This window comes from Schistocerca americana, chromosome 1 (genome assembly GCF_021461395.2).
Source record: "Schistocerca americana isolate TAMUIC-IGC-003095 chromosome 1, iqSchAmer2.1, whole genome shotgun sequence".
NCBI classification, from domain to species: domain Eukaryota; kingdom Metazoa; phylum Arthropoda; class Insecta; order Orthoptera; family Acrididae; genus Schistocerca; species Schistocerca americana.
In genome coordinates this window covers 256322812-256347414 of record NC_060119.1, presented here as the reverse complement: position 1 = coordinate 256347414, position 24603 = coordinate 256322812, and the positions used below count along the sequence as shown (strand labels likewise).

The window sequence follows — 24603 nt, the reverse complement described above, 5'->3', positions numbered from 1 at the left end:
GTGGTGCCGAAACATGTTTGGGTACTGAGAAAAAACGGTGTTCTGCATAACTGGCGGACCTCACATCCAACAATTCAAACTGCTGATGTATGGAATGCAGTCGAATTAAATCAGACGACGTTGAGGGACTGAGATCAGGAAAGTAGTAAGTGACATTTAGATTTGAAACATGTTTAAATGACTTTGACAAAAATACTGAGCAACCAATTCTGGAAGAGAATTGCTTTGAAGGAATTGAAGAACAATTGGTCACCAGGAACAAATGATATTCCAGTGGAAATGTTCGAACAAAGCGGCATTCAAAACAGTTTCTCCATAAGCTGACCATTTCGCTATGAAACGTGGTGAAAATGACCCGTCAGTGGAGAGAATGAATTACACGCTCTGTATAGAAGAAAGGAGGTATGTTGGAATGTGACGCCTATCGAGGAATTATGCTGCAAAACTTTATATTAAAAGTGATCTGCAAGATACTGTTTGACCGTCTCCTTCCAACAGCTCAGAGAGAGATTGGCTCATACCAATGTGGATTTCGCCCAGATAAATCAACATTGGATCAGATTTTAGATAGGACAGTTGAATACGGTATTGGCATGCATCACCTTTCCATTAACCAAAAATCAGCATATGAGAGTATAGACAGAGAGCAACTATAACGTTCCTTGACTGATTTAGGCATTCCTGCAAAATTGTTAAGGCTTCTGAGAATGAAAATGAATGACATACAGAGTACTATAAGAACAGAAGGATTGGCGTTCGATTCAATTGATATACCAGATGGTGTAAGGTAAGGAGATCCGCTAGCGTATCTTCTTTAAAATGTAGCCTTAGAGAAGGTCAGCAGGAACGGCTGCGTAGGGAAACGATCTTTTATACTACGTTATGCTGATGACACAGATATAGTCACAAGAACTAGGAAGACAACGGAGGAAAGATTCATCGCACTTGAGCAGGCCGGTATGGGACTGAATATCAAACAACTGGCTGCCGGAAGAACAAGCAAGAACAACATGCAACCCTCAGTAACATTGCGAGATTATACTTTTGAGACAGCTGAGGAGTTTAAGTACCTAGGATAGATAGTCAACCTCTCAGATGACAGGTCTTTTAAAATTAAACAGAGATTAACATAATTCAACAGAGCCTATTCTGCCTAAAAAAACTGTTTTTTTCGAGCTTCTTAACACATATCACCAAATTACCGATTTCTAAAACACTTGTATTGTACGACTAGTGCTTGCATATGACTCCAAATCTGGGTTATTAAGACACAAAGATATTGGACTGCTAGATGTCTTTGAGATGAAGGTACTTCGAAGAATCTTTTGCCCAGTCTGTGAAAGAGAAAAATGAAGGAGGGGGTACAATCATGAGTTGTCCACTATATACAAAGATCCGCCTATTAGAAGAACAGTGAGCTCAACCAGGAGCTCTCATAGGAGAAGCATGTGGCACAGAAGTGATACAGAAGTAGCTAAAAGAATATTAGATGGAAACCCAGGGTGCCAAATAGGACTGGGCTGACCAAGAACCAGATGGAAAGATGGAGTCATAGAGGACCTGCAGATAATTGGCAGCAAGGAATGGAAAGATCGACCGTTGATTCGTGATAACTGACGGATCGTTGAAGAGGCCAAGTTTCACGATGAACTGTAGAACTTTTATGGCTCTAAGCACTATGGGACTTAACATCTGAGGTCATCAGTCCTCTAGACTGAGAACTACTTAAACTTAACTAACCTAAGAACATCACACACGTCCATGCCCGAGGTAGGATTCGATCCTACGACCGTAGCACCAGCGCGGTTCCGGACTGAAGCGCTTAGAACCGCTCGGCCACGGCGGCCGGCTGTAGAGCTTTTGTGTTCAAAGCATCTTGCTGCATTCATATAATTGATAAACGACGTTTTTGCTTGTGCAGAAAGACAAAGCTGCTTGTTTTTTATAATTCTTTAATATACCGGTCTGGTATCGAGCACGTACTCACCATCAGCGATCCTTTAGAGGATGTTTGAAAATAATACATAAAGATATAGTTAATATAAAAGCAAAATGTGTACATTTACATAGTATTATGTAAGTTATGTTTCGTTTAAAAAGTTGCTTCATTTTTGACCGAGGACGTTTGTAAGATTTTCGATAAATGTTTTTTAGGGCGATATGTTCGTTTAGAATACCACTCGGATTTTTTTCATGCGAGTAAAAATTTCTAGTTCCCCAGTTATATTAGCCTTTATCGGCCATGCGTAGAACTGACATGTAAACTGCAATTAGCATGTCTGCAAACGATCGTGTTCGCAGGTTACGCAAATACGAGTAATAATTCAACTCATTCAATGTCTATAATGTGTCAGTGATTAGAGACAAAAGAAATAGCCACATAAAGGGTTAACGAAAGCAAAAATACGTCGGACCATGGTCTGCCAGAAGGAAATCTAATAAGAAATGTAGCATAGCAGGTATCATCGTTTACTACTATACCGAGTATGTAAAATATACAACATATGTTAAGCATTTATTATGAGTCAGTTCCTTGACAAACTGTTTGTCTGTATTACCTAAATGAAAATTTTCTTCTCCTCCTTTCCGAAGTACTGAAGTTTTCAGAAGTAATTGTATGAATATTTTCGTCCACCTTTATTCTCTTTGTTATGCGATTAAAGCTGCTAGCAGTTCCTGCACCCCTGATGGTCATCACTTTTAGCCTTTTCTTGTTTACCTCCATATGAATGCTTCAACCTAGCGACGTAATTCCCAAATTTTTTAATTAAATCTAATAACTATCGAAAATTACTGAGTAAGAGGGGAAGCTTACATGCATGACACTCAGAAAGTTATATTTCGGCGTCTTCTGACAGCCGGAATGCACTGCCAGTGCAAGGAACGTCTCAATCTTACAGAACGATGTGGTAATGTGTACAAAAGAAAAATAAAATGAAAATAAAAATAAATTAATAATAGTCGCAACTGATAAATCATTACGTGCAAAATGACTCTCATAAATGGTTGTCGTTCTGGGATAAAGAGTGACTTTATTGTCACCTCATTCGAATACGTCGTACACTGATTGCAAGGTTAGCAAGGACATGTGCTACATCTTCTGGTAAAGGCTACTATGCACACTGATTGTAAGGCTAGTGAGGACATGTGCTAAACCTTCTGGTAAGGCCACTGTGTAAACCAATTGGCATGTTTGCAAGGACATTTGCATCGTCTTCTGGTAAGTGCGGAAGGTTAGCTAGAATATGTGCATCATCGTCTGGTAAGGCATCTTTGTACACTGATTGGAAAATTAGTGAGGACCTGTGCCTTATCTTCTGGTAAGGCCACTGTGTACACTAATTGGAAAGTTAGTGAGGGCATGTGCATCATATTCTAGTAACGCTACTATGTACACTGATTGGAAGGTTATGAAGGAGATGTGCATCATCTCCTGGCAAGGCTGCTGAACGTAGCCTAAGCAGAAAGGCAGCCGTGGTTAAGAGTAAGTACGTGTGACCTACCGTGTGCATCGCGGTAGTAGGCATGCGTGACGCTGCGAAAGCGCTCCTGGCCCGCCGTGTCCCAGATCTGCAGCTTCACGCGGCTGCCGTCCACCGTCACCACTTTGTTCTGGAACAGAGCAGAGAAAATGCTGCCGTCAGGACACAGCAGGTCGAAATTCGTCTAACCTAGCTCCTACATCTCTCCTTTTTATCCACTCACCACCCAAAGCACACTACTGGCCATTAAAATTGCTACACCAAGAAGAAATGCGGATGACAAACGGGTATTCATTGGACGAATATATTATACTAGAATTGACATGGGATTGCATTTTCACGCAGTTTGTGTGCATAGATCCTGAGAAATCAGTACCCAGAGCAACCACCTCTGGCCGTAATAACGGCCTTGATACGCCTGGGCATTGAGTCAAACAGAGCTCGGATGGCGTGTACAGGAACAGCTGCCCATGCAACTTCAACAGGATACCACAGTTCATCAAGTGTAGTGACTGGCGTATTGTGACCTGCTCGGCCACCACTCACCAGACGTTTTCAGTTGTTGAGAGATCTGGAGAATGTGCTGGACAGGGCAGAAGTCGAACATTTTCTGTATCCAGAAAGGCCCGTACAGGACCTGCAACATGCGGTCGTGCATTATGCTGCTGACATGTAGGGTTTCGCAGGGATAGAATGAAGGGTAGAGCCACGGGTCGTAACACATCTGAAATGTAACGTCCACTGTTCAAAGTGCCGTCAATGCGAACAAGATGTGACCGAGATGTGTAACCAATGGCACCCCATACCATCACGCCCGGTGAAACGCCAGTATGGCGATGACGAATACACGCTTCCAATGTGCGTTCACCTCGATGTCGCCAAACGCGGATGCGTTCATCATGATGCTGTAAACAGAACCTGGATTCATCTGAAAAAATGAAGTTTTGCCATTCGTGCACCAAGTTTCTTCGTTGACTACACCATCGCAGGCGCTCCTGTCTGTGATGCAGCGTCAAGGGTAACCGCAGCCATGGTCTCCGAGCTGATAGTCCATGCTGCTGCAAACTTCGTCGTACTGTCCGTGCAGATGGTTGTTTTCTTGCAAACGGCCTCATCTGCTGACTCAGAGATCGAGATGTCGCTGCACGATCCGCTACAGCCATGCGGATAAGATGCCTGTCATCTCGACCGCTAGTGATACGAGGCCGTTGGGATCCAGCACGGCGTTCCGTATTATCCTCCTGAACCCACCGATTCCATATTCTGCTAACAGTCAATGGATCTCGACCAATGCGAGCAGCAATGTCGCGATACGATAAACCGCAATGGCGATAGGCTACAATCCGACCTTTATCAAAGTCGGAAACGTGATTATACGCATTTCTCCTCCTTACACGAGGCATCACAACAACGTTTCACCAGGCAACGCCGGTCAACTGCTGTTTATGTATGAGAAATCGGTTGGAAACTTTCCTGATGTCAGCACGTTGTAGGTGACGCCACCGGCGCCACACTTGTATGAATGCTCTGAAAAGCTGATCATTTGCATATCACAGCACCTTCTTCCTGTCGGTTAAATTTCGCGTCTGTAGCACGTCATCTTCGTGGTGTAGCAATTTTAATGGCCAGTAATGTATTAGTCATCTTATAAACAGTGCACACTGGTCGCTTTGGAGAGCTACAGAACTGATCCAGCAACGTTCACGTAAGGCATGGCAGTGAAGTGGTATATATTCATCAGTCCGTTGTACGGATCCAGCACAGTAAACTGGGTCGACATGGAGACATGACAGAAGGCAGAGGGAAGCAATCGTGTCTGGATGTGCCTCTGACCACACGGTGAATGAAGATGCCTGGTTTGTTGGTGTACCACTCGCAGCCATCTAAAGCGATGTAAGAACAGTGGTTGCAAAAGGATCCTAACCGACAGGGGGGAATGTCTGTTGTGGCTGAATGCTGCTCCTCAACCAATTTTCGAGGAAACATTGCGAAGGGAACTGCGTACAATAGCCATTTGTAGTTGGGTATCTCGTGAAAAGCTATTACCGTCATAGGCACAAGATGCTGCATGTCTTCGATGGACCAAAGAACACAGATTGGACAGAAGTATTGTCCGACAGGTCGCGATTTTGCCTGTTATCAGATGATGTAAGGCGTCGACTGCGCCAACGGCTTAATCAGGCGTTTAGCGTGCTACAAGTGGCGGGTGACCTTCAGGCCGGAGATAGTTCTATGAGGTGATTTTTTTCCACCGTGTACAAACTCTAGGGTTTGATCAATGAGAGAATACGGAACAGAAAAGGGTCTAATGAACTTATGGCCGGGAAAGCACGGTTTCCATGCTAGGTACCATTTACTCAAACATACATTTTTACAGAGACTGCGGTCTAATACGCGCTGTACAATGCAGCCGCAGTTACAGTATGCGTTGAAAATGGCTTTCACGTGCCTCAACACGTGCGTGTACGCACCGTAGCATGTTCTGTCTCAAACGTTCACACCGGCCAGGCTGCATCCGAGCAACGTCAAAGGCAGCATGAACATGCTGCTCCGGCGTCTTCATATCTGGAATGGGCTCTGCATATACGATACTTTTGAGACGTGCCCACAACCAGAAATCGTAGTGACTGAGATACGGTGAACGATCAGGCCATGCTATTGGATCCCCTCGTCCGATCCATCTATCAGGGAAGGCACGATTGAGATGGATCCGGACGTTGACGGCGAAGTGAGTTGGAGCACCATCATGTAGCAGCCATATAACCATTTGAATCATCAATGGCACTTTTTCCAGCAGGAGAGCAAAGTTACCCGCAAGAAACGTCGATAGTTCCGTCCTGTTAGGCGACGTAGAAGGAAGACTGGTCCCAAAATCTGGTCGCAAATTATCCTGGCCCACATATTTTGGCTCCACCGATGTTAATGATTAACTGTCACCATACCATGGGGCTTTTGCGTACTATCCCAGAGATTATTGTTATGAAAGTTGAAGCTACCTCTCCACGTAAAGGTGGCCTGTTCTTTGAATAGGGTGGATGACAAAAATCCCGGAATCGTAGTTGCTTGGTGAAGAAGTAAGTGAGGAAACTGCTACCGAAGTGAAGAGTCTGTCGCTAATAAGCACTACACACACTGTAAGTGTCAAGATTAGCAACAACTGTCATGGAGAATGTTCCACAAGGTCGTCTCTGGCTTGCGCTGTACTGGCGGGCCAACTGCCAGATACTGACACGGCGGTCGCCTTCCACGGTGTTAATCACATTTTCCTCCAAGTCTGTGCCCGAATATTTGGGGTACTCCTTTCTGCTTCCTGATACGGTCCTGTCTCAGACAAACGGCGAAATACTGTTGCAAACATTGAATGCTGCGGTTGTTGTCAGAAGGGATAGGTCTCCTGATATGATTTTGTTGTCCGCCGCCCGTCGCCATTTGCCTTACCATAAGTAAACACCACGTCGGCAAGCTTTCGATTCCAATGCGAAACCATTGTGCACAAAGCTATATCACACCCACTACATGATGAGTCAGCAAGAGAAGTGAATTGGACACAACATTACCAATTACAATGGCATGAGAGAGTGCTAGGGCATGACGTATGAGGAACAGTACCACCTTCTGGAAGGAAACCATGCATACAGTAACTGTGACTGCGGTCTCTGTAGCAAAGTATGATTGAATAAATGGTCTCTAGCATGGAAACCATGCATTTCCGGACATACGTTCATTAGACCATTTTTGTTCCCCATCCTGTCATCGATCAATCCCAAGAGCTTTTGCACTGTGAATAAAATCACCCTGTATACTGCTGCAATCCGATGGAAAGGCTGGTCTGGAGAACGCCTAGGGAACTTCACTGCCCTCGTTCGTGAAGTAGGGAGGAGATGGTGTTACGGCATGGGTGTGAGTTTTCTCAAGTAAACGCTATATGAGGAAGGATACGAACAAATTTCATAGCATTGTGTACCTCTTGCAGTAGAGGAAACAGTTTCGAGACGACGATTGTGACAATGCACCCTGTCACAAAACAGCCTCTGTGATGCAATGGTTCGTGTACAGTAAGACTCCTGAACTGAATTGGCCTGCCAAGAATACCGACCCGAACGCAACGGAAGACCTTCGGAATGAGATTTGACATCGACTTCGCTACAGTCTCCTGCGGTGAACATCACTTTCTTCTCTGTTTTTGGCTTAGAAGAAGAGCAGATTGCTATTCCTCCACAGACATTAAGATGTGTTATTGAAAGAGTTACCAGCAGCGTTCAAGCTGTCATGGACACATTCCATGTTAATGCCCACTAAAAGGTGTTCTGGTTCTTTTGATGAGATAGTCTAAAAGCGCTTGACGTCGGACTGAAGAAAGATACAAGTGAGTCAAAATCGTAATAGATAGTTGTAGGCTGGAAGATTGGGAGAACACTGTGAATACACAGGCACCTCTTCCCTGTCCGTCGTATTCACTGTCCACTCGCTGTCCACGTCGCCTGTGGTGTCAGAAGGTCAGAAAGCAAGCAGTCGCATCTCGCAGGCGGTGTCGAGGCCGTTCTGTCGGCCGTCCGTCGAACTCCCCTGTAGCTCACTCCCTCTCGTTTGCAACACCCGATGTTCTTTTTATCGCATCTGCGTCTTGCAGTGTTTATTTAGGTCTGTTTGCAAACTCGCTCTGCGAAAACACACAGCCATTTTCTTATTTAATCTCTGAATGAATTAAAGCACTGCCATAAGACTCTGTTTTAATTCCAGTATTAACGCGCATACGTTTTTATTTCCGTTTCGGCGATTACAGGCAAATGCTCGCCGCATCTTCCGTATCTGGAATTTTATGCGAAGCATTTGCAAAGCAGTGATACCGAGGCGACTGTAATTCAAGTCGGCGCAGAAAAAGCGCTATGCGCCTGTTGTGGAATGAGAATATTGAACGTTTAGCGCGGTGTATCTCAGTCACATCAAATAGAAGAATTAACTGAAACTGCCTTTCTGTTATCGTTTCCCTCTCTCCAGATAAAAGCTGTCTTACCTGAGGATTTCTTGTCTCCTGACCGTGGTATCATCGAACATAAAACGTAGCAAGTGTTTCAGCCACAAGAAATCAAAGAAAAAAGGGACAGGGGAAGGCCACAAGCACACAACAGAAAAGCGGTAAATCAATGGAATAATTGTACACTGTCCAGTCACATTAATGTGACCACCTCTGAAAAGTCTCAGCAACTACCTTTGACAGGGTAGACGGTTGAGAGACGTCGAGGAAAAAGAGTCAATGATGTTCTGGAAGATGTGCCGACTCCAGTACCATGGTCAGATGCGCTATCTTTCTCGATTGAAGATCCATGGCGCGTAAAGTCCGATCGATGTGGTCCCATAGATTCTCGATTGGGTTTAAATCTGGAGAATTAGGTGGCAGTCGAGTACCATAAACTTATCCTGATATTCTCTGGGAGACGCACATCCACCTCGAGCTGTGTGACATGTTGCATTGTCCTGTTGGTAGATGCCATCGAGTCGAGGAAAAACAAACCACTTGTAGGGTTGGGCATTATCCTAAGGGTAGGTGCATATTTGTGTTGATCAATGATTGATTGATTGATTAATTGAGAGGGTTATGGGACCAAACGGCGAGGTCATCAGTCCTGCAATTCCGAAGTTAGTCACAGAAGAAAGGGGATCCGCTAAATGTGGACGAATCCAGTCAGGGGAGTCAAGTTATAAAATAACAAACATTAAGCAAACAGAGTAAAAGGCAAATAAGGTGAACCAACTTTAAAAACTGGAAGAAAGGGGCGGTCATGGAGTCACAGACCGTGAAAACTGGAAAAGAGGTCACAACCACAACAAACTTGCCCCTGCTCCAAGACTAAAGTAGAACCTTATACCTGGAAATAAAAACCACTGTCATGGGAAAAAACTGAAGACCAATTCAACCGTCCGTGAATAGTCTGCTAATATTAAATTTAAGGAATCGGGAGGGCTATATTTAGCATGAAGGACCGAAAGAAGGGGGCATTCAGCCAATATGTGGGATACCTTCAGTCTGGCTCCACAACCACATTTTGGGAATGGGTCGTTATTTAGGAGGAAACAATGGGTGAGCCTGGTATGAACAATGCGTTGACGGCATAAAACAGTGGACTCCTTTGGAGAGGAGTGGAAGGAAGAACGTCTAAGTGCAGTGGACTCCTTGATTGTGCGGAGTTTATTACTGTGATGAGTAGTGCACCAGATGTCATTCCATTTGTGGGCAAAGAGAGATTTGACGTAGATTCGTATATCCACAGCTGGAATCATGAGAGGAAATGAGGAGTAAGTATCTGCTTCCCTAGCCAAACGGCCAGCCAGTTCGTTCCCTGGGGTGCCCACATGACTTGGGACCCAGAGAAAGGCAACGGAGCAGGTGGCACGGCCAAGGGCAGAGAGAAGGTCATGGATAGCAGAGACCAATGGGGTATGAGAGTAGCATCGATCGATAGCCTGCAGGCTGCTCACTGAGTCTGAACAAATTAAAACACTGTGGAGGCAAGCCTGAGAAACAAAAAGGAGAGCTCTGTGAATGGCTAGAAGCTCCACTATGAACACACTACATGATCCTGACAATAAATGGTGTTCTAAGCCTGTAGGAGACGTGAAAGCATATCCCACCTTAACGATTGTCTTATAACCATCAGTGTAGAAGATGGTGGCACCCTGAAACTCTGCATGGATGGCATATACAAGGTACCAGAAAACCATAGGAGTGACAGAGATCTTAGGACCCCAGAATAGATTAGTCCTAATCCGTGGTCTGGGCACCATCCCATGGGGTACATTCCAGTGAGTGGAGTTGGAGATCCCGACAGAAGGAAGTTAGACGCTTGCCAAGCGGCAATCCCATCTGGGGGTGGGTGTCAGGAGGGAGACATCCCTCGTCGGCAAAGATCATAGTGTACAAGGGATGGTCAGGGAATTGGCGAACGGTGATTGCGTAAGAAACGAGGAGTTGGCTCTGTCGTATGTGTAGATGGGGAATCCCCGCTTCTGTGAGGAGACTATCAATGGAATTAGTGCGAAAGGCACCAATAGCCAGATGCTCTCCACAATAGTGAACAGGGCCAAGCAGTTTCAAAGTGGAAGGAGCTGCTGAGCCATAAACCTGAATACCATAATCTAGTCTGGATAAAACCATAGCACGGCAAAGATGGAGACGAGTGGAACAGTCTGCATCCCAAGATGTGTGGACCAGGAGGTGGAGAGCATTAAGCTTCTGCATACATATAGTCTTTAGGTGGAAAATGTGGGGCAGCCATGACAGCTTGTTATCAAAAATGAGGCTCAAGATACGGGACTGTGCTGCAACATCAAGGAGCTTGTAGCCTAAATAGAGTTCTGGATCGGGGTGTGTGGTGGGTCGACGACCAAAATGCATAAACCTCGTTTTGGACGGAGAAAACTGGAAGTCATGGGAGGTGGCCCACGCAGAGGCCCCTCAGATGGCACCTTGGAGCTGGTGCTCAGCAGTTGCTACTGAGTGGGAGCTGAAACAGATGCAAAAATCATTGACATACAAAGCTGGGGTAACCAGAGGCCCAACAGAGTTCACAAGCCCATTGATGGCAATGAGGAAGAGTGTGACACTTAGCACAGAACCCTATGGGATACCATTCTCCTGAATCTTAGGAGCGCAGAGTGAAGTGCCAACTCGAACCCGGAAGAGCCAGTGAGATAAAAACTCGCGGATAAAAATTGGAAGGGGATCGCAGAAGCCCCAGTCATGGAGGGCAACTAAATTGTGATGGCACCAAGCCATGTTGTACGCCTTATGTAGGTCAAAGAAGACCGCGACAAACTGCCAGCGGTGAGTAAAAGCCTGTCAGAAGGCTGATTCCAATCAGAGTAAATGGTTAGTTGGAGATCGTCCTGCCTGGAAGCCACACTGATACAGGGACAGAAAGCCCCTAGGTTTGAGTACCCAACATAATCTGAAGCTGACCATCCTTTCATGCAGTTTACAAAGTACATTCGTCAGGCTAATTGGGCGGTAGATGTCTAAAGAGGTTGGGTTCTCCCCAGGCTGAAGTACAGGGCTAATTATACTGTATCGCCATTGTGACCCGTGAGCCAAATGTGGTTTAAGTCTCTGAGGAGATGTTGCCTCTGGGGAACGTCCAAGTGTTGAATCATCTGATTGTGGATGGAATCCGGGTCTGGGGACGTGTCTTGTGAAGAGCTAAGAGCCTGCAACAATTCCCATTCATTATAAGGTTCAGCGTGGTGCAGGATGAAACAGAGGTGGGTCTGTTCACCTCTGTGTTTGTGCCAGAGAAAGGCAGTAGGGTAGGAAGAGGACGCCAATGCCGTTGCAAATACTGTCGCGAGGTGTTCTGCTAGGACCAATGGATCAGTGCCCAGAGCACGTTGTGGGCTAGGACCCTGGACAGTTGACTGTCGCTGGCGGTTCAGAAGGCTACGGAGCTTTGACCAAACCTGCAATTAAGAGGCATACGTCCCCAGGGAGGAAACATAGCGCTCCCAACACTCCTTTTTACTCCACTTGGTAAGATAACGAACCTTTGCGCAGAGACGCTTAAAAGCGAGGAGGTTGGTGTGTGAAGGGTGACGCTTAAATCGTTACAACGTCCGTCAGCGGTGCTGGACGGCGACTGCGACGTCCTTGATCAACCACGGTACCGGTTGACGATGAGGAGGACCTATGGACAGGGGGACAGCAGTGCCAGCAGCATAAAGATTAGTGGCAGAGACGCCCTGCAGGACTACATCAATGGAATTCGAGAGGGAGGTGCTGAAATGCACAGCAGACAATGGCCTGTCTGCCTGGCTGCAGCAGGGGAACGATAGAATCTCCGGAAAGTGGTCACCTACACGAAGGTCATCATGGGATGACCAATGTAGGAAAACCTTGAGGGCAGGGGAGGAGATCGTGAGACCGATAGCAGAGAAGGTGCCATGAGCGGCACTGAAGTGGGTAAGGGAACAATCACTGAGGAGACACAAATCGGGGTCCGTGATAAGTTGGTCGAATAGGATGCACCTACCTTTAAAGTGACGCTACCCCACAGTGGGTGGTGGGTATTGAAGTTCCCAAGGAGGAGAAAAGGGACGAGATTTGCTGGATTAAGGTAGACAGTGCAATGTAAGGAAGTGGCCTACCTGGAGGGAGGTAGACATTGCAAATGGTGATTGCCAGAGTAATTTTCACTCGAACCACTATTTCTCCCAAGTTGGTATGCAGGGGGTTCTGCATACTATCCCACAGATGACTGTTATGAAAGTTGAAGATACCACTCCATGTTAAGGTGGCCTCGTCTGTGACTAGGATGAATGACACAAATCCAGGAATCGTGTTTGCCTGGTGAAGAAATCAGTGACAAAACTGCTCCCGATGTAGAAAGTCTGTCGCTAATAAGCCCTGCGCACGCTGTAAGTGATAAGGATAGTAACAATTCTCATAGAGAATGTTGCATACGGTCGTCTGGTTTACCCTGTACTGGAGGGCCAACTTCCTGGTACTGACAGGGCGGACGCATTTCCCAATGTTAACGACGTTTTTCTCCAAGTCTGGTGTCCGAACATTAGGGGTACATGATTTTCTGCTTCCTGATACGACCCTGTCCCAGACAAACGGCGAAATGCTGTTGCAAACATTGAATGGTGTGGTGGTTGTCTGTGTGGATAGGTCTCCTGATACACTCTTGTTACCCGTCGCCATTTGCTTTCCACAAGTAAACACCATGTCGGTAAGCTCTCGATTCGAATGCGGAACAGTTGTGTAGAATGCTGTATCACATCCAGTACAAGGTGAATCAGCAAGAGAAGTGAATCGGACACAACATTACGAATCACTATGGCAGGTGAGGGCGCTAAGGCATGATGTACGAGGAACAGTACCAACCTCTAGGAGGAAACCATTCACACTGTAACATGGTACAGCGTGTATTAGACCGCTGTCTCTGTAACAATGTATGATTGAATAAATGGTCTCTACCATGGAAACCATAAATTTCAGGACACAACTTCATTACATCTTTCTCGTTCGTATCCTCTCACTGGACAGTTCTTAGACTTTTTACATGCTGGAAAACATATAACAAGGGAGAACATTCACTATTGCCTCCGTCAACGGAACTGAAGAATAGCTGTATCTCGCTACTTTCTCCGTATGTCTGCCCCTACCGTCCGAACTGTTCGCCATATCTCTGGAGAAAACTACGTGAAACTTAATAATCTCCGAGAGCATCACAAAATTTTGAAGCCTTCATAATACTAGGTCTGATAATGATAGGTGCTAGATGCCAAGGCCTTACTTTACAAAGAACGAAGCTCTGATCTGTGACTGTCTGTATTTATATTTTAGTCAGATCATCCATTTGCAGGATTAAATCCCAAATATATCTTTTCAGGTTACGTGTCTACTGAGCACGATACGCTGCAACAGTAACCTTCTTAATACCTCCAAGAGAGTTAGTAGTGAATACAAAATTGTAAATGCATTATTAAGAGACATAAAACTGCGCTTACCTGATGGTCGAAGGATGTGTTCTTCCTTCGGAAGGCTTATGGTGTGAGATAGTGAATCCAGTGACATGCAGTACTTACCAGTACTCGTGGTGCATCGTCAGTTCGTATAAGACCTACCGTATGAAGTTTGACAAGTTTTATTTTCTGAAGCGGAAATCAAACTAGAGCAACAGCAATGACAGCCATACACGCACTGCTTATATTGTCTAATCTATAAGTTACGAAACATCGGTAGTGCGCTGTAAACAGAAAATGATTCAGGCACAACAGCAACTAGTCGCGATCTGGTGTGCAGAAAACTTATTCTCTACAGAGTTCTCTCCAAGTCACTGCAGACCTATCATCAGAAAACGGCCGGAAGTTACTGGAACACTATTTTGTCAAACATGTAAATATCTCGTTAAAGCAGTGCAGATTTCATAAAATCTGGGAGACTGTATGAAATTTTGTGCTCTCGACTGAAAAGACAATATAACAACAACCATTATGTGCCAGCATGAATAGACATGTTTAAAATGCCATGTACTTGCATTCTAAAAACGATGTATCCGGTCATCCCGTTTGACATTCAGCTTTGCAGCAACGGATATTCAAATTCAATGACTAAAAAGAGCACGGGATTCAATCAGTGATTTGATTTTGCTCGAATTGTTTCAAAGATTGTGATTGTGTGTGTGTGTGTGTGTGTGTGTGTGTGGGTGTGTGTGTGTGTGTGTGTGAGAGAGAGAGAGAGCGAGAGAGAGAGAGAGAGAGAGAGAGAGAGAGAGAGAGAGAGAGAGAAGGGAGGGGGGATGGTGGGAGAGAGAGAGGAAGATTGAGGCTGCGAGGTATTGATAGAGAGATATTGCTCTTCGCACTTATCTACCACCCAGCAAAGTCAAGTGTGGTACCAGCTATTGATTACCGGAACTAATCTTGGACATGTGACAAGATACAGTCGTGTTCATATCTAAAGTGGTGTGTGCGACAGTACGTCTAAAGTAATATCACAGAAAATGTCTCCATGATGCGGTGCATCGATGCTTTGTTAACGTTCTTTACTGTCGACCTGAAGGAGAGAAGTTTCAATGCGGGTGGAAGAACTTTGGTATCATCATCATCATCATCATCATCATCATCATCATCATTTTCACTTTCAGGAATTAAACGTGATGCCTGCTCCGTTTTCGTGTGTCAGCATGATTCATGCCATCTCTACTTGTATTTTCCCAGCCTTCTTTTTCCATGTGAAACATATTTTATTGCGTGTAGTGCTAGTCAGCGATCTGACGTTCTTTCCACATACCCACTCCATTTATTTCTCTATTAATCTATTATAACTTTTATTGGTTCAACTTTTAACTATTTCTTACATTTTCATTATTCATTTTACCACATTTTGTATATCCATTCACACCTCTCAGAAAACACATTTCAGACGCTTCAATCTTAATAACCTATCGTTTATTACTCGGTGCAGGTACGACTGCGGTAGAGAAGTACAGGCACTGCCCTGGTTTAATAACATTTAATTTCATTTCCTTTATTCACCTGTTTTTTTAAATTTTGTTTATAGCGACACATATAATTTTCCAAGACCTTTATCTGCATCCTGATATCCTAGATATCTTACTTGATTTCCAACATAATTAAAAATTTTTACTTTGCAGAAACGACAATTGTTGGTTTTATGTAGTCGATTTACCTAAATGTAACCACTTTTGTCTTTCCAATAGAGATCGCCATATTATATTCTTCGCGCAAGAAGATCAATTTGTGGATGGTGGTTTCGTATGATTTTTCTAAACCAGAGTTTACACTCTCAAGAGATCATCAGCACATTCATCAGAAAGAGCGGATGACAGAGTACACCCTTGTCTAATATCCAGATTTACGAGGATTTTATCAGAAATTTTTGAATCAATTTTGGTCTTCATTGTTGTATTTATGTATACGTATTCCAATATGAGTGTGATATGCACTTTTTCTGGAAATTGTCTGGAAATCACTGCTTCAGTTGTAAAGCTTTTAAATTGACGACCGCTCGCTCGTTCTATTGTGCTCCAGAAAATTTCTCTGTGTGTTTGGTCAAAAGCCTTCATGTCATCCATAAATGCTATGTGAACTTCATTACTATACTCTATTCTTCACTCTGTCACCCGTTTCATAATGAACACATACTCGATGCAAGATCTGCGCTTCTTAGAACCATTTTACTCCTTTGAAAGAAGTACTTCATTCATTATCTGCACTCCCTTACAGATTATTCTAGTTTGTATCTTACATGACGTATCTGCCAGAGCAATTTTCGCATTCATTTCGACTTCTTTATCTGAAAATAGTTATAGAAACGGCGCTCCTACATTTACCTGGAACTTTGTTGTGTAAAGAGCACTCATTAGAGTAATGCAGAATCCTTAGATTCAGAAATGAGGCAATGTTTGCACTGATTTCATCTTTTCGAATTACTTTTCTACCTTTTTGTTGTTTGGAGCAATGCTTCATCGTGTTTTTGAACTGCTTTCAATAAAAAGTGTTCAGAAAATTACGTAACTGCTGTCAAGAAACGTGGTATCTGAAGTTAAATGCTCTGTTTTCCTTTTAATTCTAGGAAAATAGTTTATGTTGTTCTGTTGTTACGTTAGATGAGTAGTGAAAAGAGATATTCATCTCGGGAAAAAAAATGTGAAGACTTGTGGACGGTATACACGAAAAATACGAAAGTGAAGAGTAATTATCGTTGCCCGCTATTAAATCACTCGAACTTGACGAAAATCGTCACATCGCCATGGAAAATGGATGCTTGCATACGGCAACCTAACGTACAGAGCTCCAGAGGGAAAAAAACAACAATTTATGGATGTAATCTCTTAGCGACGTCGATGATGATAAACACGAGCAGGGCGTGACAGCGTTCCTCTTGAAACAATAACGAAGCGTGCATTGTTTATCTGTCCCTTTATCGCTGGCGTAAATCCGACACTGTTGACACAGCAGAGGTGACCACAGACTGCCCCGTGAATAAGCTCTGGACGCACAGTCCCACAAGGCCGCCGTCAAATAAGTTTTCTAGTCATCAACATCCGTACTCCGAAAGCCACCATATTGTGTGTAGGGAGTGTACATCTGTATCAGAATCGATTTCCCTCTTCAGTCTCCAATCTTGAATAGTGCGTTAGGAAAGAAAACTGCCACCGTAGCTTTCTATGTACTCAATTTTTTCTAACGGTCTTTGTTATGGTCATTACGCCAGATATACACCGAGACGACAAAAGTTATAGGGTACCTCCGAATATCGCGTCGCACATCCCTTTTCTCGGCGCAGTGCAGCAACTGGATGTGACATGGATTCAACAAGTCGTTGGAAGTCCCTTGCAGATTTATTGGGCCACGCTGCCTCTACAGCAGTCCGTGACTGCGAAAGTGTTACCGGTGCAGGATTTTGTGCAAAAACTAACCTCTAGATTACGTGCCATGAATATTAAATGGGATTCATGTCAGGTGATCTGGGTGGTCAAATCATTGTCCAGAATATTCTTCAAATAAACCGTGGACAATTGTGGCCCAGTGACATGGCGCATTGTCATCCATAAAAATTCCGTCTTTGTTTGGGAACATGATGTCCGTGAATGGCTACAAATGGTCTCCAAGAAGCCGAACATAACCATTTCCTGTCAATGATCGGTTCCCTTGGATCACTTGCGTAGTGCCTTGTTAACGACTTCGGTCCATGGTTTCGTGGGGTCTGCGCCACACCCGGACGCTACCATCAGCTGTTACCGACTGAAATCGGGGTTCATCTGACCAGGCCACGGTTTTCCAGTAGTCTAAGGTCTAGCTGATACGGTCATGGGCCCAGGAGAGGTGCTGCAGGCATGCTGTGCCGTTAGCAAAGGGACCGGTGCCGGTCGTCTGCTGCCACAGCCCATTAACGCCAGATTTCGCCACACTGCCCTAACGGATACCTTCGTCGTACGACCCCAGATTTATTTCTGTGGTTATTTAGAGCAATAAAAATGGTTCAAATGGCTCTGAGCACTATGGGACTTAACATCTTAGGTCATCAGTCCCCTCGAACTTAGAACTACCTAAACGTAAGTAACCTAAGGACATCACACACATCCATGCCCGAGGCAGGATTCGAACCTGCGACCGTAGCGGTCGCGCGGTTCCGGACTGAAGCGCCTAGAACCGCTCGGCCACACTGGCCGGCTATTTAGAGCAGTTTTGCTTGTCTGTTAGTACTGGCAGCTCTAACCAAACGCCGCAGCTTTCGGTCGTGAATTGAAGGCCTTCGGTCACTGCGTCGTCCGTGGTGAGAGAGAGCGGCACATTCTAGACACTGTGGAACTCGCAGTACTGAATTCCTTAATGATTTCCGAAATGGAATGCCCCATGCATCTAGCTCCAACAGCTATACCGAATTCAAAGTCTGTTAATTTCGGTCGTGCGGGCGTAACTACGTTGGAAATCTTTTCACATGAATCATAAATGGCAACTCTGCCAATGCACTGCCCTAGCTTGTGTACGCGTTACTACCGCCATCTGTGTATGTCAGTATCGCTATCCCACGAATTGTCACCTCACTATACGAGTATGTTGAAGAAAGTAATACACTACTGGCCATTAAAATTGCTACACCACGAAGATGACGTGCTACAGACGCGAAATTTAACCGACAGGAAGAAGATGCTGTGATATGCAAACGATTAGCTTTACAGAGCATTCTCTCAAGGTTGCCGCCGGTGGCGACACCTACAACGTGCTGACATGAGCAAAGTTTCCAACCGATTTCTCATACACAAACAGTAGTTGACCGGCGTTGTCTGGTGAAACGTTGTTCTGATGCCTCGCGTAAGGAGTAGAAATGCGTACCATCACGTTCATGACTTTCATAAAGGTCGGATTGTAGTCTATCGCGATTGCGGTTTATCGTATCGCGACTTTGCTGCTCGCGTTGGTCGAGATGCAATGACTGTTAGCAGAATATGGAATCGGTGGGTTCAGGAGGGTAATACGGAACGCCGTGCTGGATCCCAACGGCCTCGTATCACTAGCAGTCGAGATGACAGGCATCTTATCCGCACGGCTGTAACGGATCGTATAGAAACGTCTCGATCCCTGAGTCTACAGATGGGGACATTTTCAAGACAACAACCATCTGCACGAACAGTTCGACCACGTTTGCAGCAGCATGGACTATCAGCTCGGAGACCATGGCTGCAGTTACCCTTGACTCTGCATCACAGACAGGAGCACCTGCGATGGTGTACTCGACAACGAACCTGGGTGCACGAATGGCAAAACGTCATTTTTTGGATGAATCCAGGTTCTGTTTACAGTATCATGACGGTCGCATCCGTGTTTGGCGACATCGCGGTGAACGAACATTGCAAGCGTGTATTCGTCATCGCCATTCTGGAGTTTCACCCGGCGTGATGGTATGGGGTGCCATTGGTTACACGTCTCGGTCGCCTCTTGTTCGCATTCACGGCACTTTGAACAGTGGACATTACATTTCAGATGTGTTGCGACCCGTGGCTCTACCCTTCATTCGAACCCTGCGAACCCCTACATTTCAGCAGGATAATGCACGACTGCATGTTGCAGGTCCTGTACGGGCCTTTCTGGATACAGAAAATGTTCGACTGCTGCCCTGGCCAGCACATTCTCCAGATTTCTCACCAATTGAAAACGTCTGGTCAATGGAGGCCGAGCAACTGCCTCGTCACAATACGCCAGTCACTACTCTTGATGAACTGTGGTATCATGTTGAAGCTGCATGGGCAGCTGTACCTGTACACGCCATCCAAGCTCTGTTTGGCTCAATACCTAGGCGTATCAAGGCCGTTATTACGGCCAGAGGTGGTTGTTCTGGGTACTGATTTCTCAGGATCTATGCATCCAAACTGCGTGAAAATGTAATCACATGTCAGTTATAGTATAATATATGTGTCCAATGAATACCCGTTTATAATCTGCATTTCTTCTTGGTGTAGCAATTTTAATGGCCAGTAGTGTACGTTACTTCTTACGTGCCCGGTGCTATAAAATGGTCTACGAAATGCAGGGCGTCTTTCTGGTAATGTCTCTGATTGCAAAATCCTTAGCATTTCTGAGTCACTCGTCGCGAGGCCGGTAGCTTTTCTTTAGGTTTTCTCTATCCTACCACTAATAAAGTTTGATAGAGTAACCGCTACAGTGATGCGACACTCATCGTCTGGTCACAGAGACATGAGAAACTGGGAGGGTTACTGGAATGCACCATAACGCTAACGACAGCATCAAGTTCTTGGCGGAGATTGAAGAAAACCGTGGCTTTCCCTTTCAAGACGTCCTCGTCAGGTTTCGAAACCATGGTGTACACAGAATACCCTCTTATGCGGGCCGGTACCTGCACGCTTTCTGATATTACCACCAGTCCTAAATAGTGCTGTTCTGAGGACCTGGAGTCACTGAGCCGAAGCCGTCTCTGATGTTAAAAACTTGTCGTTAAAACTGAACCACCCGCGGGATATCCTTTGCGAGAATGCTTTCTAGTATTACAAGTGATTCCAAAATAATTGTATTTGCTGATGACACTAGCTGGGTAGAAAATTATGTTGTACGCAACACTGGCACTGTTTCAAATAGTGCAGTTGAAGACATAAGTTCATGGCTTGTAAAAATAAACTGACGCTAAATCACCGTAGGACTCAGTTTTTACAGTTTACAACACACAGTTTATGGAAACCTTACGTTCTAATTACACAGAATAGGCATATGATTAGTGACGCTGAACAGTTCAGATTTCTACTTGTTTAGACAGATAGTAAACTGTCATGGAATCTTGTTAAGGACCTTTTTAATATTTTAACAGTATCTGAAGTTGCTAGTACTTCTTCACGAAAAGCAATCTACTTTGCTAACTTTCATTCGCTCATGACGTGTAGTATTCGTTTTGGAGAAACTCTTCCCATATTTCTGGCTCAGAAACTGGCGGCTCTAGCAATAAGTGGTGTAAGTTCGCAAACCTCTCGTAGACCTCTGTTCATTAGCCTGGGTATTCTGACATTGGCCTCTTAGTATATGTATATACATATATTCCTTTACTTCGTTTATTGTTAACATTCTCATCTTATTCTCACGAATTAGCAGGTTTCACTCAATTTAAAACTAGACAGAAATCCAATCTGCATTTGGATAGACCACCTTGACTCTTTTGCAGAAAGGTGTGCAGCATTCTGCTGCATTCATTTTCAATAAGCTACTACGAGAATTCAAAAACCTTAACATTGATCCACGTGGCTTCAAATAGAACCTGAAGGGTTTCCTTACGGATCACTCCTTTTATTCCGTCGAATAAAGCTTATTCCTATGTTACATTGTTGACTGCGTTTATATAAACTTACAGCTTGTCATCCCTTTAGGACTGATTAACATAAATTTTACCTACAATAACTCGTACTTTTCTGTTGTAATTTCATATACTGACGCGTTCCGCGAGTATGCCGATCGGTTCTTTAATTCAGTCCTACGGAACTAGACGTGTAAAATAAACAATAAAATAAAAATAAATATAACAAAGAATTTCAGGAGGTATCAGCAAGCAGAACAGCGCTGCGAAGGAGAGTAAAAAGTCTGTGTAATGCCATTCTGTAATTCAGAGACAGATAAGACAAGCCAACTCCTGAAGAGACATAGCATCAAGCCAGTCTTCAAGGGCGAGGAGGAGGACATCAGTGTTAAACGTCCCGTCGACATCGAGATCATTAGCGACGGGGTACAAGCTCGGATTGGGAAAGGATGGGGAAGGAAATCGGCCGTGCCCTTTCAAAGTAACCATCCCGGCATCTTCCTGAAGTGATTTAGGAAAATAGCCGGCCGGAGTGACCGAGCGGTTCTAGGCGCTACCGCTACGGTCGCAGGTTCGAATCCTCCGTTCACAATATCTTGCGGTTAAGGTTCTGTTTTGTGTATTGATGAGATACTCCTATCTCAAAGGAGGCCACTTTTATCTATCTACTTAGCGATGTTTTCCCATCTTGTCCTTGGCAATCCAACATGTCATTTCCCGTTTACAGTCATTTCAAGAAAATTTCTTGGTTATCCTGCTTTCCTCCACCCGTTTCACATGGCCATGCCCTCTTAATCTAAAATGGTGGAATTTCCGGTATTCTAAGTTTTGTAGTTGCAGCCACTCAGTTTGTTTCACTGGTTATCTCATCCTTTTTCGTTCGCTTCGGCATAAATCTAAAAGATTTCATTTCAAAAGGTAGGATTCGTTTATTCTCGCTCTCTGCCAGAGCACAGGTCTCCTGTGAGTAGGTCAAACCAGGGATATAGTAGTTACCCGAGGTGGTTAGTTTTGTTTTTCATGGTATCTAGTTGTCCGAAAGGATTGAAGCGAAGTTATATTAGGGACGGTTCGGCAGGGGAGGAAGGGTCAAGGGGAAGATACGGTAGAAAACTCTGAAATCTCCATCCGTACCTCGCTGGGTAAGGATCAAGGGGCGGGCACAGGATACACTAGCAAAGAGATATTCATCAATCTGTCTTCAGACTGAAGAGCGGAACAACATCAACGTTTATTTGTGGCTAGATGAACCTTACTGTCCGTGAGCGTTAAATTATTCTTCTGGAATAACTACGGCTGCCAGCGGTGATTCAAAAATAAAGAACAGGTTCAAGTTGTTTTATACACACAAACTATAAACTGCACATATCATTGAACAGAGGAAGGTTCGAAGTTTTGACACAGCTGTGCCGTTGTTTGTTTTTAGCAACATGGTAACTAATTCCAAGAGAAAGCATTTAGTGTGTTAGAATTTGACCGAAGTCAATTCATGGTCCAAGTGCAACAAGCGCCGGCCGGAGTGGCCAAGCGGTTCTGGGCACTACAGTCTGGAGCCGAGCGACCGCTACGGTCGCAGGTTCGAATCCTGCCTCGGGCATGGATGTGTGTGATGTCCTTAGGTTAGTTAGGTTTAATTAGCTCTAAGTTCTAGGCGACTGATGACCTCAGAAGTTAAGTCGCATAGTGCTCAGAGCCATTTGAACCATTTTTTGCAACAAGCATCCCACCGTCGATTCAGCAAGAAGCCGCCTCTGTACAGTCACATTTATGATTTGTGACTGGCATCCAAAATTCTTGGAAGATGGTTGCATATGCACAGAGAAGAACACTCGTCGGTCAAGCACGCCTGATGAAAATGTCGAGCGTATCCCACACGCGTTCACACAGAGCCGCCTAAGTCTACAGTACGGCTGATCCCAAGAACCTCAACTTCTGAAAACACGCTTGCATATGAAGTCCTACAAGTATCATTTACTGCAGTAATTGCGTCCCAGCCTCCGTAGCAGAAGGTACCAATTTTGCATTTCAGTTCTGCAGGATATGGCAGAGGACACTTTTTCCGAACGCCTCATCTTTTCGGACGAATGGACGTTTCATCTATCGGGTAAAGTAAACCGCCATAACGTAAGAATTTGGGGGTCACAAACTCCTGGCGTCGTGTTCCAACATGAAACAGTCTCATCGAAACTGAATATGCTTTGCGCCGTTTCTGTTCACAAAATTTATGTACCTTTCCTTTTTGCGGGGAAAAGTGTGACGGGGATGTGCTACCTGGACACTCTGCAAAACTGGGTCCTCAACTTTACGAAGATTCCAATAATTTCATTTTTCATCTTTAGATGCAGCGTTATCTTAACACCACCATCCGACAACATTGGATTGGAAGAGGTGAATTATAAGATCTTGTACATTGTTTTTGGCCTCCCGGGTCGCCAGACCTCCCACCTTGGGATTTTTTTTTCTGTGAGGGTGCACAAAAGGCATTGACTTTGCACCACCCATGACTGCTAGTCTTTAATAGGTGAGAAATCGAATTGTTGAAGCTGTCGATTCAATAAACAGGGAGCTGTTGATTCGTGTGTGGAGTGAAGTGGACTACCGTTTCGATGTTTCTCGGTCGACGCATGGTGCTCGTGGTGAGTTTATGGTATAGTGTCTGTGCGAACATAAAACTTTGAACCTTTCTCTATTCCTTGACGTGCGCAATATTTTTCTATCTTCGTAGTTTGTCTGTAACAAACAACTGAAATCTGTTCTTTCTTTTGGAATCACCCTGTGCTGTAAATATCTTATCTATTAAATATCCAACAAGTAGAGTTTCACTGGGGGCAGATTTTCATATTAAACAGCCTCAGGTAAGGACTTAATGAAGAAGATTTGGCGACTGAGGAGATGCCAGACGAGTGGGGAACTAGTGTACTGATCCCAATATTTAAGGCGAGAGGTGATGTGCAAGACTGCAGTAACTATAGAGTTATTAAACTGATGGCACACACAACGAAAATTTGGGAAAGAATTATAGAGGCAAGATTACGCAAGGAGACTGTGGTGTGTGAAGAACAGTTTGGGTTCATGCCTGGAAGAGGAACGACTGATGCAATACATGCTTTAAGGCGGATAGTGGAGAGACACGGGGAGCTACAAGCCGATCTACATATGGCTTTCATTGATTTGGAGAAAGCATATGACAGAGTCCCAAGGGACGAAATATGGAGAAGCATGAGAGAGCAGTGCGTGCCAGAGAAGTATGTGAGGTTAGTGAAGGAAATGTGCAGAGGAGCAATCACACAGGCGAGAAGTAGT

General features: G+C 44.6%; 1 protein-coding gene across 2 annotated transcripts in view; it reads right to left on the bottom strand.

Annotated features, from left to right (window-relative positions):
* The window catches only part of LOC124563196 (ras-related protein Rab-37-like), a 334349-nt gene that overhangs the window by 45371 nt on the left and 264375 nt on the right, over positions 1-24603 (bottom strand). For both annotated transcript variants that reach the window (XM_047130964.1, XM_047130965.1), the window contains one exon: positions 3504-3612. In XM_047130964.1, the coding sequence (XP_046986920.1) occupies positions 3504-3612 (109 nt within the window). The remainder of the gene's footprint in view (positions 1-3503; positions 3613-24603) is intronic.